Below are 15,164 nucleotides of genomic sequence, written 5' to 3' on the forward strand. Positions count from 1 at the left end.
ACTTTTTGGTTTGGTAATGGCTTTGATAACAAAGCCTATTGTTATCAAAGTTAAAACAGATTTCTTGATACACATTGTTTTATATATTGCTGTCGTAAATGTGTCGCTGACATGCGATGCAGGTTAGTTCAGATTCAGTATTTCAGGGATAATTCTTCGTAGTAAGGATATATTTTCGCGTTTCTTCAGTAAATTTGGGGTGTAATGGTATTTTTTACATCCATTAATTATCTTATTTTAATCTAAGATTGCGGACTTTCTCAACAGCTGGACACAAATGTCCCTTTTCGTGCAGATAACAGCATGCATTGAGTGATCACCTCCCGATTCAGAGTAGTCGCAAACCACAGACAATAAGACATCAAGAGCAATGCACAATGATTTTACTTGAGGAATATCAATTACAATAATGCTTATGATTACAAAATATATATAAAAAAAACCCCTTCACCAGTGTATTTGTACTTGTTGATTTAACAAACGCCAAGCATTCCGTATACAATTTTGCACCTTAAATCAGTCCCTAATGCATTGCTAATGTTTACGTTGTTCTTCTGAATAACCAACTGATTACTGGGACCGTGGGACTTCTTCGATAATCAATCGGGAAGCGGACTTCCAGCCTGTATTACCATCTGAGTTTCCATATCCAGGACAGTTTCCAATGTTGATACCAACACGGATTTTGCCCTTGTGAATGTTGTCACAGTAGCCTTCTATTGCTCCAGGTCTGTGGTTGTCTTCGTCTTTATTTCTGATCCATAAAACGACGTCAATGGGCAGTGGACCGCTGCACTCGGCGCCATTGAAGGTAATGAACCATCGCTTGCAGCAGGTGCTACAGCCACCCAAGTAAATGGTGCCTTGGTACACCACACGGAGAGTGGTATCATCCTTGTTTTTAGTAAACTCGCAATCCTGCAAAGATGAAAATAATTAGCAAAATCTTGCCTTGATTACATTCAGTGGATTCAGTGCCCGCGGAATTTAAGTGTCTCGCTCGAAATATTAGATACGTTGCAACAGGTATAGTAAGAGCAACCTTGCCTTAATATTTGGGTTGCATGTTGAAGAGAAAATGGTGAGAGGGCCGTGGCAAGCAAAATGCAAGAAGAGGCACCTGCCGCATCCAGATTTTAACCCCCAAGTAAAGAAAAAAAAAAAACAAGTGCGTTTAAAAATAACATAGAGGGCATAACCCAACCCCCTTACCCCCCCCCCCCCCCACTAGCAAGATCTTGCCTCGTCTATGTTTAAAGTCTAGCTATGGCCCAGGTAAAAAGGTAAAGTCTGTCTCCGCGCCATCACGCCCATACAGCCGGAGCTTATCCCGGTTTCCGTAGCATTAAGCGACTAGGAGTATTTCTACTCCCCCCTGGATGGGATGCTAGCCCATCGCAGAGTTACCCCCCAGCAGTAAATTCGCCGGTACCCATTTATACACCTGGGTGGAGAGAGGCACTGTGAGAGTAAAGTGTCTTGCCCAAGAACACAACGCAGCGCCCCGACCAGGCCTCGAACCCGGGCCGTTTTATTCAAAGTCGAGCGCGCTAACCATTAGGCCACCGCGCCTCCCCGCGCCTCCCCGCGCCTCCTCCCTACGGCCCAGGTAGTGGTAATGAAATCAGTAATCAGTAGAATATCCGATTGAACATTTTGCACACAACCTCAATACATGAATCAAACAGTACAGTTTGAAAGATAGAAATACGCAAGTGAAGCTACTTAGGATTTAACAGGGCATACATGCTTCTTTAAAATCTTAAGTTTTTATTTGTGTCAATCGAATAATGATACACATTATCAGATAACTCAAATTGCAGGACAACTTAACAACATTACTTGGGCAGATTGATATTTAGCAACTTGGAATTTCCATGATCTCGAACAGTTTTAGAAACATAATCACTTTAAAGTTTTGCCATTTATTTATATAGATCGCAGTTTCCAAGTGGTAAATAAGTGCAACACTAGTTTATGCCTATACATATTTTGAGGCCAGGCGAACGTCTGTCAGATAAAGACTGAAAGTTACTAAGCAATAATTGACAATAGTTATTCTTCTTTTCAGTACCTTAATAATACCAATGTCACGAGTATCTTCACCCGTCCACACACACTGTCTCCAGTTTTTTTGGTCAGCGGCTGCACCGTTTTGTCCTGCGTCTCCTTTAACACCACGTGACCCGGCGGGACCAGCCACGCCCTTCTCACCTTTAGCACCACCTCGACCGTCACGGCCTGGTAACCCGTTATGTCCATTGATACCGTTACGCCCAGGAACACCGCCTGGTAACCCAGGGGTTGCAGCTGCACCTTTTTCACCTTTGAAACCGTCTCGACCGTCACGGCCTGGTAACCCGTTGATTCCATTAATACCATCACGACCAGGAAGGCCTGGTGGTCCCTGCAGGCATGCATTAGGATTCTGTCCAGTAACGAAAGGTAAGCAAATGATAACAACATCAATAAGACCTAACTATTTGACCAACATTAGCCAGAGGTGTCTAGATATGCTTGTGGTAACTACGTCAACCAGAGTTTGGGTGAGGTAAAGTTTGCGTTCCGGCCCTGCGTTTCGGAGCTTACCCCTGTGTTCCTAACATTAAGCTACTAAGATTATTTTTACATCCCCCCTCCCCGATGGGATGCTACTCCTCCGCAAGATTACCCCAGCATTTTAATTGTCGGTACCCATTTACACAGATCGTACCGGACTAAATGTGATCCTCCACTGGAAAACAGGGAAAAAGGTGAACGCACGGGCACACGTGCCATGGCACGGCTCGCTAAGCGTGTCACACATCGCATCACAAATCTCCCGCTTTGATTTATAAAATATACTCCGTGGTCGGCTCGTTCTTGCGAGCGAACTCTCTCGCTGGGGGAAAAACAGAGAGTGTTGCCCTCATCTTAATACAACATTTTCCTTTTTCCAAGGGAATAAGTTTTATTCACAGGCTTCAAATCAAAAGCTCCTTGCGTTTTGATGGCGGTATGACAAAATTTCGTGCTTTCGCGACGTCTCTGGTGTCAAGTTACAAGCAAAATATAAATCCTTTTTGGGTCGATTCAAGTGAACTTTTTCACAAGTATTTTTTAATTCTTTTTCAATAAACTTTATGCGCGTTGTAGAATGCAAGATGTCACTTGTTTTGAAATGGGAACCTAGACATGCTGCTGGGCCGGAAACAAACTCATCAATAGTTTTTACGAACTTTATCCACTGTGTTGTTCTTCGAACTTTATATCATGAGTGACTTAAATTGACTTTTGAATTTAACTACCGGTAATAATTTCTTTTTTAGTTCATTCTGAAAGGGCAAAGGAGTACTTTTTGTATCTTCGCGGAAGAACAGCTATAATTGTCAGTCGCGACGGCCGACGCTTTGAAGTGGCAACTTGTTTACGGCAAGTGCCGATGCGGGTCACAAATTAAAAAGCCAAAAAAAGCCTGGGGCAAGTTTTTGGAATTGATTTGTACATAATTTTTAAGGTAAATACATCATCACGTCTAAGTCCCACTCCAATTTTTTAAATGTTTTATTTCAAAAATATTCAAGCTTTATCTACCACATTTTTTGACCTTTCCCAAAAATGAACTGAAAAATTTCAAAGTAAATTCAGCTATTCTGTCTTTTCCATCCTTGGCAATCGGTTTTCACCAACAATGTTTACACAATTCAGAGCTTTAATCAACATCATGTCTTGGTTTTCCGATTGATTAAATATACTTTTCTGAGCAACTCTTTAGAGATGCAAATAATTTGCACAAAATAAATTGATAAGTTAATAAAATTTTAGTTTCCCTCAGCCAGAAATTGAACGCGAAATTGAACGCGATTAAGAAACGTATTGGAAAACCAATCAGGACGATGAAAAGAAGGCAAGTTTTTTCTATCTACATATAAAGCCCTACCTTGGAAGAGTAAATAGTGTCATTCCCAGCTTCAATTTGGTTGAAAAGCGGAGCAGCCAACAACGATAGCAATAAAGATACAGCGCTGGATTTTCCGAACATGTCAGTTGACTTCTTCAATTTCACGTTCTGCAAAAGTTTTTCGATTATTTCAGGTTGACGGCGTCCTCTTACGATTGAACCCCGAGAGAAAAAAGAATAATGAAAAAATAACTGCACGCAAGACACTAGCTAATGGCAAACTAAAGATTGTTAAGGTTAAATACCCTGTCAAATGTCAGGAATAGACGTCTTCCACATGGAAAGAATACAATGAAAAACAAACCATCAACAGAAAGCAGCTTCAAATTTTGACAGAACTTTCCGACACAACAAGAAATAGTTTGTATGTTAAGAACTCTATCTGTTTAACTAGGTTTATATAGTTTGCAACACCAAAGTTGGAAGAAACCTTTATCGTTAACACTCTTCGTTATTATCAAAAAGTGTCACAAAAGGACCACTTTGTAAATTAAACGCCATAAGAGTATGAGCAACAACCTAATACCAAGTTAAACAAACACCACTTAGCTGAAAAGCGGCTGATTTTACATTCGACAGCTGGAATATTTCCATATTATACGCTTTTTTATTTTGTGATTTTATTGACTTTTAGAATTTTCGTGATGAAAAATTAAATCAAAATAATTCGCCGCTAAAATTAGATCGATTTAGCACGCAAAAGCAACTTAACGCTCGATAATGCGTATTGGCTTTTCGTGTGGCACACTATAGAACTTCAGCTCCATCTCCACTTTAGTTATGTCACAAGGTGTGTCACAAAATCAATAACCTCTTTGATTGAACTCAAATAAGTTATTTCAGCTGCTAAGCTCTCCAAACCTTAATTTTCTTTTAAGCCAACAGTTGTGCACGGAAAAGCCACAGTTCTGGAGAAAAAATTGCAAACAAAACCACGTTTTTAATTTCACTTAACACCCAAGTATTCTCCATTTTCTTAACATACCTTCTGAGTCCTTTTTTTTTCGAGTCATGGGATATTCCCACATCTTTATACTATTCCTTTTTTAAAATGGAAACTTAGAAGTGATCGACGAATAAACGTCTACTTATTGTTTTACTCTGTGGATATTTGTTAAAAGAATAACAAACAGACATTTGAAAAACAAATATACACAAACCTAAACAGTTGTCCGATGGGCCATATCAATCTAGACTGATGACATTTGAGACAATCAAGCGCAAACCTAAAGAACGGGGAAACACGGGGGAAAGTTAGGCCGCTAGCGTTAACAAATACAGAGTCTAACGATTAAGTTAAAATTCAGCAAATAAAGCTAAACTAAAAGCCGTTGATTTTAATGACGAAATTTACCGGATTAGTTTTTTTTTGGAAAATTTTGGACGTGAGACCACATACATGTATGTATACTTGAGTGTCCCTTGGACTTAAGCAAAGATATCCTTGCAATTCAGCTATAAGATAGTTTTGTGGAACAAAGTTATTACTTTCTAAAGTAACTGTTTTGCTGCGTGGGCGGGCAAGCAAAACACTTAGCCGATTATCTACTGGAAGTTGAAAAAGGTAAATAAAAAGCCTTAGCGAATTTGAAAAACCTGACGTTTAGATCGAACATTAGCACTTCCTCGGAGCAAAGTGGCATGCGAAGTTTTTTTGCAACTTAATTTGAAATTTAATGGATCTCCGTCCTCATATTTCATATATTTGTCAAGGTGGCAGCCTTAGCAGAATTTCTCAACTGGAAACAAATAAATTCCCCCCCTCGTTTCTAGGATCAGTGCGCATTGAGTGATCACACAATTAATCATGTCCCGTTCCAGAAGCGGTTGTTGCTCAACACAGACAAGAAAATATCAGGAGCAATGCATAATGGCTTTATTAAAGAAAATCAGGTTCAATTACTTTCCTGATTGTAATATATCAATACTCCTTCACCAATTTATAGAGCACTTGTTACTTCAACAAACAACAAGCATTCCGTATACAATTTTGCACCCTCGAACAAGTCTTTAATGCATTGCTGACGTCAGCGTTATTCTTATGAATAACCAACTGATTACTGGGACCGTGGGACTTCTTCGATCATCAAGCGGGACACTGAATTCCAGCCTGTGTATCCATCTGAGTTCCCATATCCAGGACAGTTTCCAATGTTGATACCAACACGGATTTTGTCCTTGTGAATGTTGTCACAGTAGCCTTCTATTGCTCCGGGTTTGTGGGTGTGATGGCTACGACTTGCCATCCACCAAGCGACATCAATGGGCAGTGGACCGCTGCACTCGGCGCCATTGAAGGTGATAAACCAACGCTTACAGCAACTGTCACAGATCATATAGAAGTTACCTTGGTAAACCACACGGAGAGCGGTATCATCTTTCTTCTTGTCGAAAACGCAATCCTGCGGAAAATAAGTAACTCCATTTATTAACACGAGTTGATGCAAAGGCAAAAGATGCCAGCATTATATTTTGCTGATTCGAAATTGAGTACAAAAATGGTACATAAAAATGTTCTCTTTTGAACCGTAATATTGAAATATTGTCACTGAATTAGTAGTAGCTGCTATGTTCTCATTTCACTTTGGTATACCATCGTATGTTACAGTGTGACTACTACAACCAAAACCACCCAAGCAAATTCTTCACAAATTGAGCAATAGTGTTTGTATGTTGAAACAATAAAAATGGTCACAAATTTATTTCTTCTGTAGCATGCAGCTGGGGTAGATCCACATTTTGTAGGAAATCTATTGTTAACATGCAAGGTATTCATTCCCTAGTTTTGCACAGATTTTGTCAGGTGGCCTTGGTTGGTCGCACTGTAAAAAAGAATGAAATTCAAGGGAACATTAAATCGTGACTGTCAAATATACGTTTCTTCTACCTGAAAATAGAGCTTACTTTGATAAGACCAATGTCGCGAGGGTCGTGATTCCTCCACACACACTGTTTCCAGTTTCTGTGGTCAGCGTCTGCACCATTTTGTCCTGCGTCTCCTTTAACACCACGCGACCCAGGTGGACCAGCCATGCCCTTCTCACCTTTCGCGCCATCTTGTCCGTCGCGGCCTGGTAACCCGTTATATCCATTACGGCCGGGGAGACCAGGTGATCCTTGAATACACATGCTAGGCTGCTGTGTAAATAAGGCTAGCAAATATTACCAATATGCAACGCGATAATTTTGACTGATAGCTCTTACTGAACATGTTTGCTTCTTCAACTTTCAAGTACGCAGACGTTTTTCGATGTTTCTAGCTTGTCGAAGTCCTGTGACGATTAAACCTCGAGACAAAAAACATGATAGAAAACATCGAGTTTGTTTGTTCCACTAATGGCAAATCGATATCGGCAAATCTGTCAGATATAAGAGAAAAAAAAAAATATTTGCCTTTCTAAATTAAAAACATTAAGAGTCAAATGAATTTTTGAGAGAATTGTCCAATGTAGGTGTAGCGGGACAGAGTTTATATGTAAACAAGATCAGTTTAACTCAAGTTTACATAGTTTGTAATACCACAACTTGGGAAAATGTTTATCGTTAAAATTTGAAACTGTAGCATTACCGAAAGAGAACGTTGTAAACACCACAAGAGTCGAACAAGAGAATTATCTTATTGACACCAAGCTAATACCAATTAAGTTAAATAAACACCAATTAGCTGAACACCGGCTGCGTTTTCTTTGTCTCGTCGCGCACCTGTAATATTATGAGGAAGTGCATATTATGCACGTTTTAAATTAATTATTTTGGGATCCAATCACTAATTTTAGCATTTTTGTGATGGGAAACGAAATCCAAATCATTGTCGGACGTGCCTTTAGGTTCTTTTTTAAATATAAATTATAAAATTTAAGCTCGTATCTTCATGTTATGTATCGTATCCTCGTGCATTATACCCTGATTGAATTCGAAGTAGTTTTTTCAGCTGCCGAGTTACCCAAACATGCAATTATCTTTTTAACAGAACAGTTTACCTTAGATTGTGGAAAACGTGCTGTTCTAGAGGAAACCTCGGTAAAAAATATCCAAAAACTGTGGAAAACTTACAACAACTTTTTGTGAAAATAACTTTTTTTCTGAATTTTACTAAGTGGGCAAACATAGATTTTTCTCCATTTTTTCACACTTCCTCAGTCCTTTGTTCTTGGGTGATGAAAGTTAAATTTCTTATGTATTTCCCTAATGTTCGTCCCCCATTCGATAGAAAGTGAGATAAGATCGATAACAATAATTGTCCGTCCGTCTACCAGCCCCAACTTTGAAGACGTTATTTAAAAAAATATATTCAAGCTACTGTAAGTACTGAATTTAGTGATTGTCCCCAAAATTTAACTGGAAACTGACGTCAGTAATAAGCGCTCGACAGCGTTGACTATTACATGGTGTTAGAGGATTGGACCCGAATAGATTATTAGGGACGGACCATTATTTTTTTGGAGAGGGGGGGGGGGGGGATGAAAAATATTGAAAAAAAATTGTTTGCAGGGCCTGGAAAAACAAAATGAATTGTTTGCAAAAACGATATGTATAACAAAAAATAGTAAGAATTTCGAAAAAAAATGTTTGCAGAGGTGCATAAACTAAAAAAAAAAGTTTGCAGAGGAAAATTTTTCATCCCCCCCCCTCCAAGAAAATAATGGTCCGTCCCTTATGGTTTGTTTTTGTGAAGACATGAGCCGTTCAAGTAAATGCTGTGTTGCTGTCGAGTAGTCTTTTTGTCCTATTGTCATCTTGTAACACATGGCAAGACGTGTTCAAGCTATGTTTTTTTATTTTTCCAAAGAAAAATATATAAAAAGAATAAAAAAAAAGCTCAAATTGTTCCTTAAGTTTTTTTTTATTGTGAAACAATTTATCACATGGAACTAAAGTTTTACTTTCTGTTTGCTTCGATTTTAGGTTACCTGCTGATGAAACTTAATTCGTGAAATAAGTTCAAAACGGATGATCCTATATGGTGGACATCCCAACATTAACCCTATTCAGACCGGGCTTTTTTTGGACCTTCTCTGACCGGGGGGGCGGGCTTCCGAACACCCCTCCCCCCCACCTATGTAACTGCCAGGATATTTAAGCAATTTCTAATGAAACTTATAGGATATAAAGTATGTCAGAACATCTTTCTTTTGGTATACGTCACGTGGGATGATGACGTCACATCACGTGACAATTACATCATGATGTCAAAACGGCCGCCATCTAGAATCCGCCATCTTGGATTTTAAAATTTTTCAAAGCTGCCAGAAAACCACCAAAAATTACTGCAAAGTACACAAAATCAATAAAATTGTGTTTAAAAATCGTAAAAAGGTAAACAATTAATTGCATTAAAATAATTTTCATTAAAAGAAACACGAAAATTACAAATTTGGGAAAACATGCCTATCAAAATGCCGTTGCAATGGTGATGTCAAATTCCTGACACAACATCCTATCCTACCAAATTATTCCCAGATAAATTTTAGATAAACTCCCAAAGTTTGGCAGGGTCTTAAATCTTAAAAACGTTATAAGCGTTCATAGTCAGCGCGGGCCTCAAACGCTCCCCCCCCCCCTACTCCCCCCCCCCAGGTCTGAATAGGGTTAAGACGTTATCATGGAAGCATTGCTGTTGTTAACGACAACTAAAATGTTTTTAGCTAGCAGATATCCTAATTGCGTCGTCATAATGGTTTCAACAAATATGTTGTTGTTAGAATTAATGTGTGGATACTGCTATGTTAATTTGGTGGCCATAACATGCGGGGTTTTTAAAATACAGGGTTGGGGTAGGAGGGCGCGAAAGCTTGTTAGGTTTTTAAACGTCAACTTAAAATTCATAGGTTTGACAATGATTTTCCTTTAATTACATGGGCAAAATTAAAAAATAACTATAACTTCTTTCTTTCTTGGGTAGAATGTATTTTGTAGAGCGCTCAACTCATTTGATTAAGAAGCATTAACAACAACTTCACTAGAGTTCAGGCTTCAATAGTATAATCGCTTTATTGCGACAGTTCTGTTTCGTATGGACCAAAACGATAAGGTACGCAATCACCAGGCAACTTTAACGACCCTTGAAAGAGATCAGCATGAATTGAGTGATCACCTTTCGTTCCAGAAGAGTAAAAGCAAAACACAAAAAGTCAGACATCAGTAGCAATGTATAATGGTTTTATTCATGGAAATCATTTACAATTATGTTGCTGAAATATAAAAAAAAAACCTTCACTAGTTTACGAAGTACTGTACTTGTTACTTTAACAAATTCCAGGCATTCTGTATCCAATTTTGCACCTTAAATCAGTCCCAAATGCATTGCTAACGTCAGCGTTATTCTTATGAATACTCAACTGATTACTGGGACCGTGGAACTTCTTCGATCATCAAGCGGGACACTGACTTCCAGCCCGTCTCGCCGTCACAATTTCCATAACCAGGACAGTTTCCAATGTTGATAGCAACACGGATTTTGCCCTTGTGGATGTTGTCACAGTAGCCCTCTATTGCTCCGGGTTTGTGGGTGATTTGATTAGAGCTGTGCATATACCAAACGACGTCAATGGGCATCGGACCGCTGCACTCGGCGCCATTGAAGGTGATGAACCAACGCTTGCAGCAGCTGTTGCAGTTCATATAAAAGCTGCCTTGGTAAACCACACGTAGAGCGGTTTCATCTTTCTTCTTGTCAAAAACGCAATACTACAAAATAATTAAAAAGAATATTCATAAATGACTGATTCCAAATTGAGCATAAATGTGAAGATATTGCTATAAAATTGGTGATAATTGCATAGTCCTCAATTGATTTTGATGTAGAAAATATCATCCATCAATAGGTTTAAAAAGAAGAAAAAAAATATTTCTAAAAGTTTACCTTGATAAGACCAACATCACGGCCGTCTGTACTTCTCCACACACACTGTTTCCAGTTTCTTTGGTTTGCGTCTGTACCATTTTTTCCTGCGTCTCCTTTAACACCACGTGGTCCAGAACTGCCTGCCACGCCCTTCTCACCCTTTCCCCCACGTGGGCCTGGTGGGCCTGCCGTGCCATTCTCACCTTTATCACCACGTGGCCCAGGACTGCCTGCCATGCCCTTTTCACCTTTGGCGCCATCTCGACCGTAAGGGCCTGGTAACCCGTTATGTCCATTAACACCGTTACGGCCAGGAAGGCCGGGCGGTCCTCGCAGACACCTGCTAGGAATCTGTGGTATTATTAATAAATGAAGGTTAGCAAAAATACCAACATACAAGGATAAAATAGAGAAGCAACAAGACACTAATGAATGAACTAAAGAAATAAAACAAAATGCGTAATAGTGCTCAGGATTAGCATGTTTTTTTTTTCGCTAGTTTTAATCATCAAAATTTCATCTTAACTTGGCGGTGACGTGGTGGAAACATTTTTTTTATCATAAACAGCACATCTGAATCAGTCTTACAAAGAGAGAAGACTACTTCACACGCTACAATTTCTCGTCCATGCAAATTGAGGAATAGCGAATGACTCCTGCACAGAGTTTTGCGTGTCGAAAGCGATTGTATGAACGGAAACGCAGCCCGCAAAAGACATAACGCAAAACAAATTATATCTGCAGTGCTTAAACTAACTAATCTCTTTCCAAATATTTTGTTTTCCAAAAGGTTACATACATTATTAGCGACAATTATTTACCGTAAGACGTAAGAAATGAAACAATGTATTTTTTTCGCAAGTTTTAATCATGAAATCTTATCTTACCATAGCAGTATTAAAATTTTATTATCACAAACAGCACCATATGAAGGCAATGTCAGCACACAAAATAGAAATAAAACAACATCAATTGCTTCTTGCTCCTAATTTGGTAATTTGAATTTTTGCCAAATTGTATTTTCACATTATTGTCTACTATACTGATTAAACCAAGTAACTACCACAATTTTGGTTTGTTACTTATTTTTTTATCAAATAACACCCGTTTCAGCGATGTCCAATAAGGCAACATGATTTACAGGCTAAACAGGATTTTTCGTGCAACGTGTTTTCTTCCTCATTTTATTGAAAACACATTTTGCTTTCCTGTGCTCCTAAAATCTTAATATTTCCTTGAAGCAAAATGTAATTACTATATATAGTTAAAAACTCTCTGTTGTTTAATTCTACATGTTCAAATAAAACTCTGAAAATGTGCAATTCGCGAGCAACCAGTCTTATAGAGAGCAATAAGCTCTCAATTTTATGTTTTTCAATTTTATTACAATCAGGTACGCGTCTAGCAAAAGGGCGCATAGATTCTCTAGCTCTGAAACTTTGATTGCGTAACAGGCATTCGAGCTCTAGTTTCATTTCCTAATTTTTTATCCAATGTACCACTGCGAAATTACATCCCTGGACCAAAACATTGTTTTAAGTAAACTTTTCTCATTCTACCAATTGCGCGCAGACAAATGTGGCAAAAACTGTAATGCAAACAAATATAAAACCAAGATAAAACTACCAATTACTGAACTATAAAGTTTTTTTTACTATTTTTCAGAATTCAGGCTTTTTAATATCGAAATAATAAGTTGTTCCTTTCCGCATCTTACCTTCGTTGTGTTGGACGCAATTTTTCCCTCGAACGCGCAAGACAGCAATAGCAACATGCAGCGATAGAAAAACGTTCAGTTTCTTTCCGTTCATGTCTGTACTATGATACAAGGCTTTAGTGTTGAGAGCTTTGAAATGCTCTTTCACGTAACGGAATGACTTCGCACACAGTTAACGAGATAAGGGCAATCTTAATTCTTATTTTTGAGGTATAAAAAATAGTTGAGTCACTAGTTCAACAAATCAAACTGGTACTTTTTTCATGTTTCTAATGTAAACTTCTGCTGTCGGTTGTCAGTGATGCATCTCAGTATGCAAGCCACGTGATTGCTAGCCAAACAGGTTCGTTTGCTTGCGGTATGATCGCTTTCCGCAATAAGTGACAAAAGAAAAATTCACACCCAGTTAAAGCTTAAATATTCTTCATTGCTTAAGCTTATGTCATGACCTTGAAAGAGTCTGCAATTCAGGAAAGAAACAAAAAGAAATATTTTTTTCCAAAGGCAAATCCATAGCATATTATCATTTTGCACTCGAAGTTTTGCCAATTCGTGTTTTGACATAACTGTGTCCAATGAAGCAATATGATTGACAGACCAAACGGGATTTTTCCTGCAAGGTGGTTTCTTACTCGTTTTTTTTAACAATACATTTCTCCCTGAGCACCTCAAATATTGTTATTTCAATAGAGAAAAATGTGCAGGTAGCTACAAAATTTTCAGTTGTTCAATTCTACCTATCGCTTTTTTCTACATAAACATATAAAACTCGTGAGCAACACTGTTCTAAGGAAACAATAAGCTTACACTGTTTATTTTATTATAGTCCGGCGAGCGTGTAGCAAAAGGACGCACAGATTTTCTGAAACTTTTGCGCTACAGCCATTTAGGCCATTTTTTCATAATTTTTCCAATGATTCATTACAAAAATACATTATTGGATCAAAACGTTGCTTTAAGTAAAATTTTCTCACCCACCAATTATGCAACGAAAATGTGGCAAAAACTGTAGCACAAACAAATAAGCTGAGGTAAAATTAATACTTTTAGAGACACTGGTGTCTTTGCGTCCTTATTCATAAGCAAGTATAGCTGATCATCCAACGGATGTTTCTTTTGCATTCGCTCTCTTACAACATGAATTAGCGTTGATTCTGCTCAAGCCTATACTTTTGTTTTGTTTAATAGTTAAGAACGTAAACGATTTTTTACAGGAAACACGTTTGATATTAAAAATCAAAATCGTAGTTGCTGAACAATAATGTTTTCACTTGTTTTCTGAATTGAGATTTTTGCAAGCTAGAAGCGAATATTACATTGCTAATTTTAACTGAACGTTCAAATCAAACTAACCGTTACTAAACTGTAAACAATCGACTATTGTTCTGAATTCGGACTTTTCCATTTATGAAATACTAAGTCATTTATTTTCTCTTCTTACCTTGGATGTGGTGGAAACACTTTTCCCCTCAAAAATGAACGACAGCGATAACAACAGCGATAGAAAAACGTTAAATTTCTTTCCTTTTATGTTTGTACGATGGAAAAAAGTCTTCGGTACTGAGAACTCAGAAATATTCTTCCTTGAAACCGACTGAATTCGCGCTCCGAAATTAACGAGAGTGAGAACAATCTGAATTCTTACTTTTGGGGTTATACAATGTAGTTGATTCATTAGTTCAACAAATCGAACTGGCCGTTTTTTCATGTTTCTAATGTAAACTTCCGCTGTCGGTTGTCTGTGAAGTCCATGATAAATTATGCAAGCCACGTGACTACTAGACAAACAGGTTCGTTTTCTTGCGATATGATCGCTTTTTCAATAAGTGACAAAAGAAAAATTCACACTCAACTATATTTAAATATTCTTCATTGCTTAAGCTTATTTTATGACCTTACATGAGTCTGCGATTCAGGAAAGAAATAAAGAGAATTATATTTTTTTCCAAAGGCAAATTCCTAGCAGATTATCTTTTTGCACTCGAATTTTTGTCAATTTGTATTTTGACATAACTGTTTACTACATTAAACCAAGTAACTACCAAAATTTAGATTTGCTACTTCTAGTTTATAAGTAAACACCCGTTGTCGGTTTAAGTGATGTCCAACGAAGCAACATAATTGACAGACCAAACGGGATTTTTCCTGCAATGTGTTTTCTTCCTTATTTTATTGAACAATTTGTCTCCCTGTGTGCCTCAAATATTGTTACTTTTTGACAGAAAAATGTTGTTGTACTTACACTTTTATTTTACATGTGCATATAAAACTCTGAAACAGCGGAATTCGCGAGTGACACTGATCTAAGCCAACAATAAGTTCATAATGTTTATTTTATCACATAACGGTACCCGTGTATCAAAAGGGCACACATATTTTCTAAAAATTTTGCAATTTCAGGCTCTTCTTGTTTCCCATATAAATTCTTTACAGTGGATCGTTACTACGAATTTACATCCCGGGAGCAAAACGTTGCATTAAGTTTAATTTTGATTTCTCGTCCTATCAATTGACCAAAATGTGGCAAAAAGTAAATACTGTTAGAATCACTGATGTCTTTGCCTCCTTATTCATAAGCAAGTATAGCTGACCATCCAACGGATGTTTCTTGTGCATTCGCTCGCTTACAATGGCGTTGATTCTTGTAAAGCGGTTTTTTAAAG

General features: G+C 37.9%; 2 protein-coding genes across 2 annotated transcripts in view; both read right to left on the reverse strand.

The window, feature by feature from the left end:
* Positions 1-368: 368 nt before the first annotated feature.
* Positions 369-4,109, reverse strand: LOC144654770 (uncharacterized). Its single transcript, XM_078514999.1, has 3 exons — positions 3,920-4,109; positions 2,075-2,428; positions 369-918 (listed from the first exon to the last, which is right to left on the reverse strand). Exons 1-3 carry the CDS (start codon positions 4,019-4,021, stop codon positions 571-573), a joined length of 804 nt encoding a protein of 267 aa, XP_078371125.1. The 5' UTR covers positions 4,022-4,109; the 3' UTR covers positions 369-570.
* Positions 4,110-10,228: 6,119 nt separating this feature from the next.
* Positions 10,229-15,164, reverse strand: part of LOC144654804 (collagen triple helix repeat-containing protein 1-like) — a 74,825-nt gene continuing 69,889 nt past the window's right edge. The window contains exons 2-3 of the mRNA XM_078515030.1: positions 10,803-11,135; positions 10,229-10,627 (exon numbers count right to left, since the gene is read on the reverse strand). Of these exons, the coding sequence (XP_078371156.1) occupies positions 10,283-10,627; positions 10,803-11,135 (678 nt within the window). The 3' untranslated portion in view covers positions 10,229-10,282. The remainder of the gene's footprint in view (positions 10,628-10,802; positions 11,136-15,164) is intronic.

Source organism: Oculina patagonica, chromosome 1, assembly GCF_052425735.1.
Source record: "Oculina patagonica isolate OP01 chromosome 1, crgOcupat, whole genome shotgun sequence".
In the NCBI taxonomy this organism is placed as follows: domain Eukaryota; kingdom Metazoa; phylum Cnidaria; class Anthozoa; order Scleractinia; family Oculinidae; genus Oculina; species Oculina patagonica.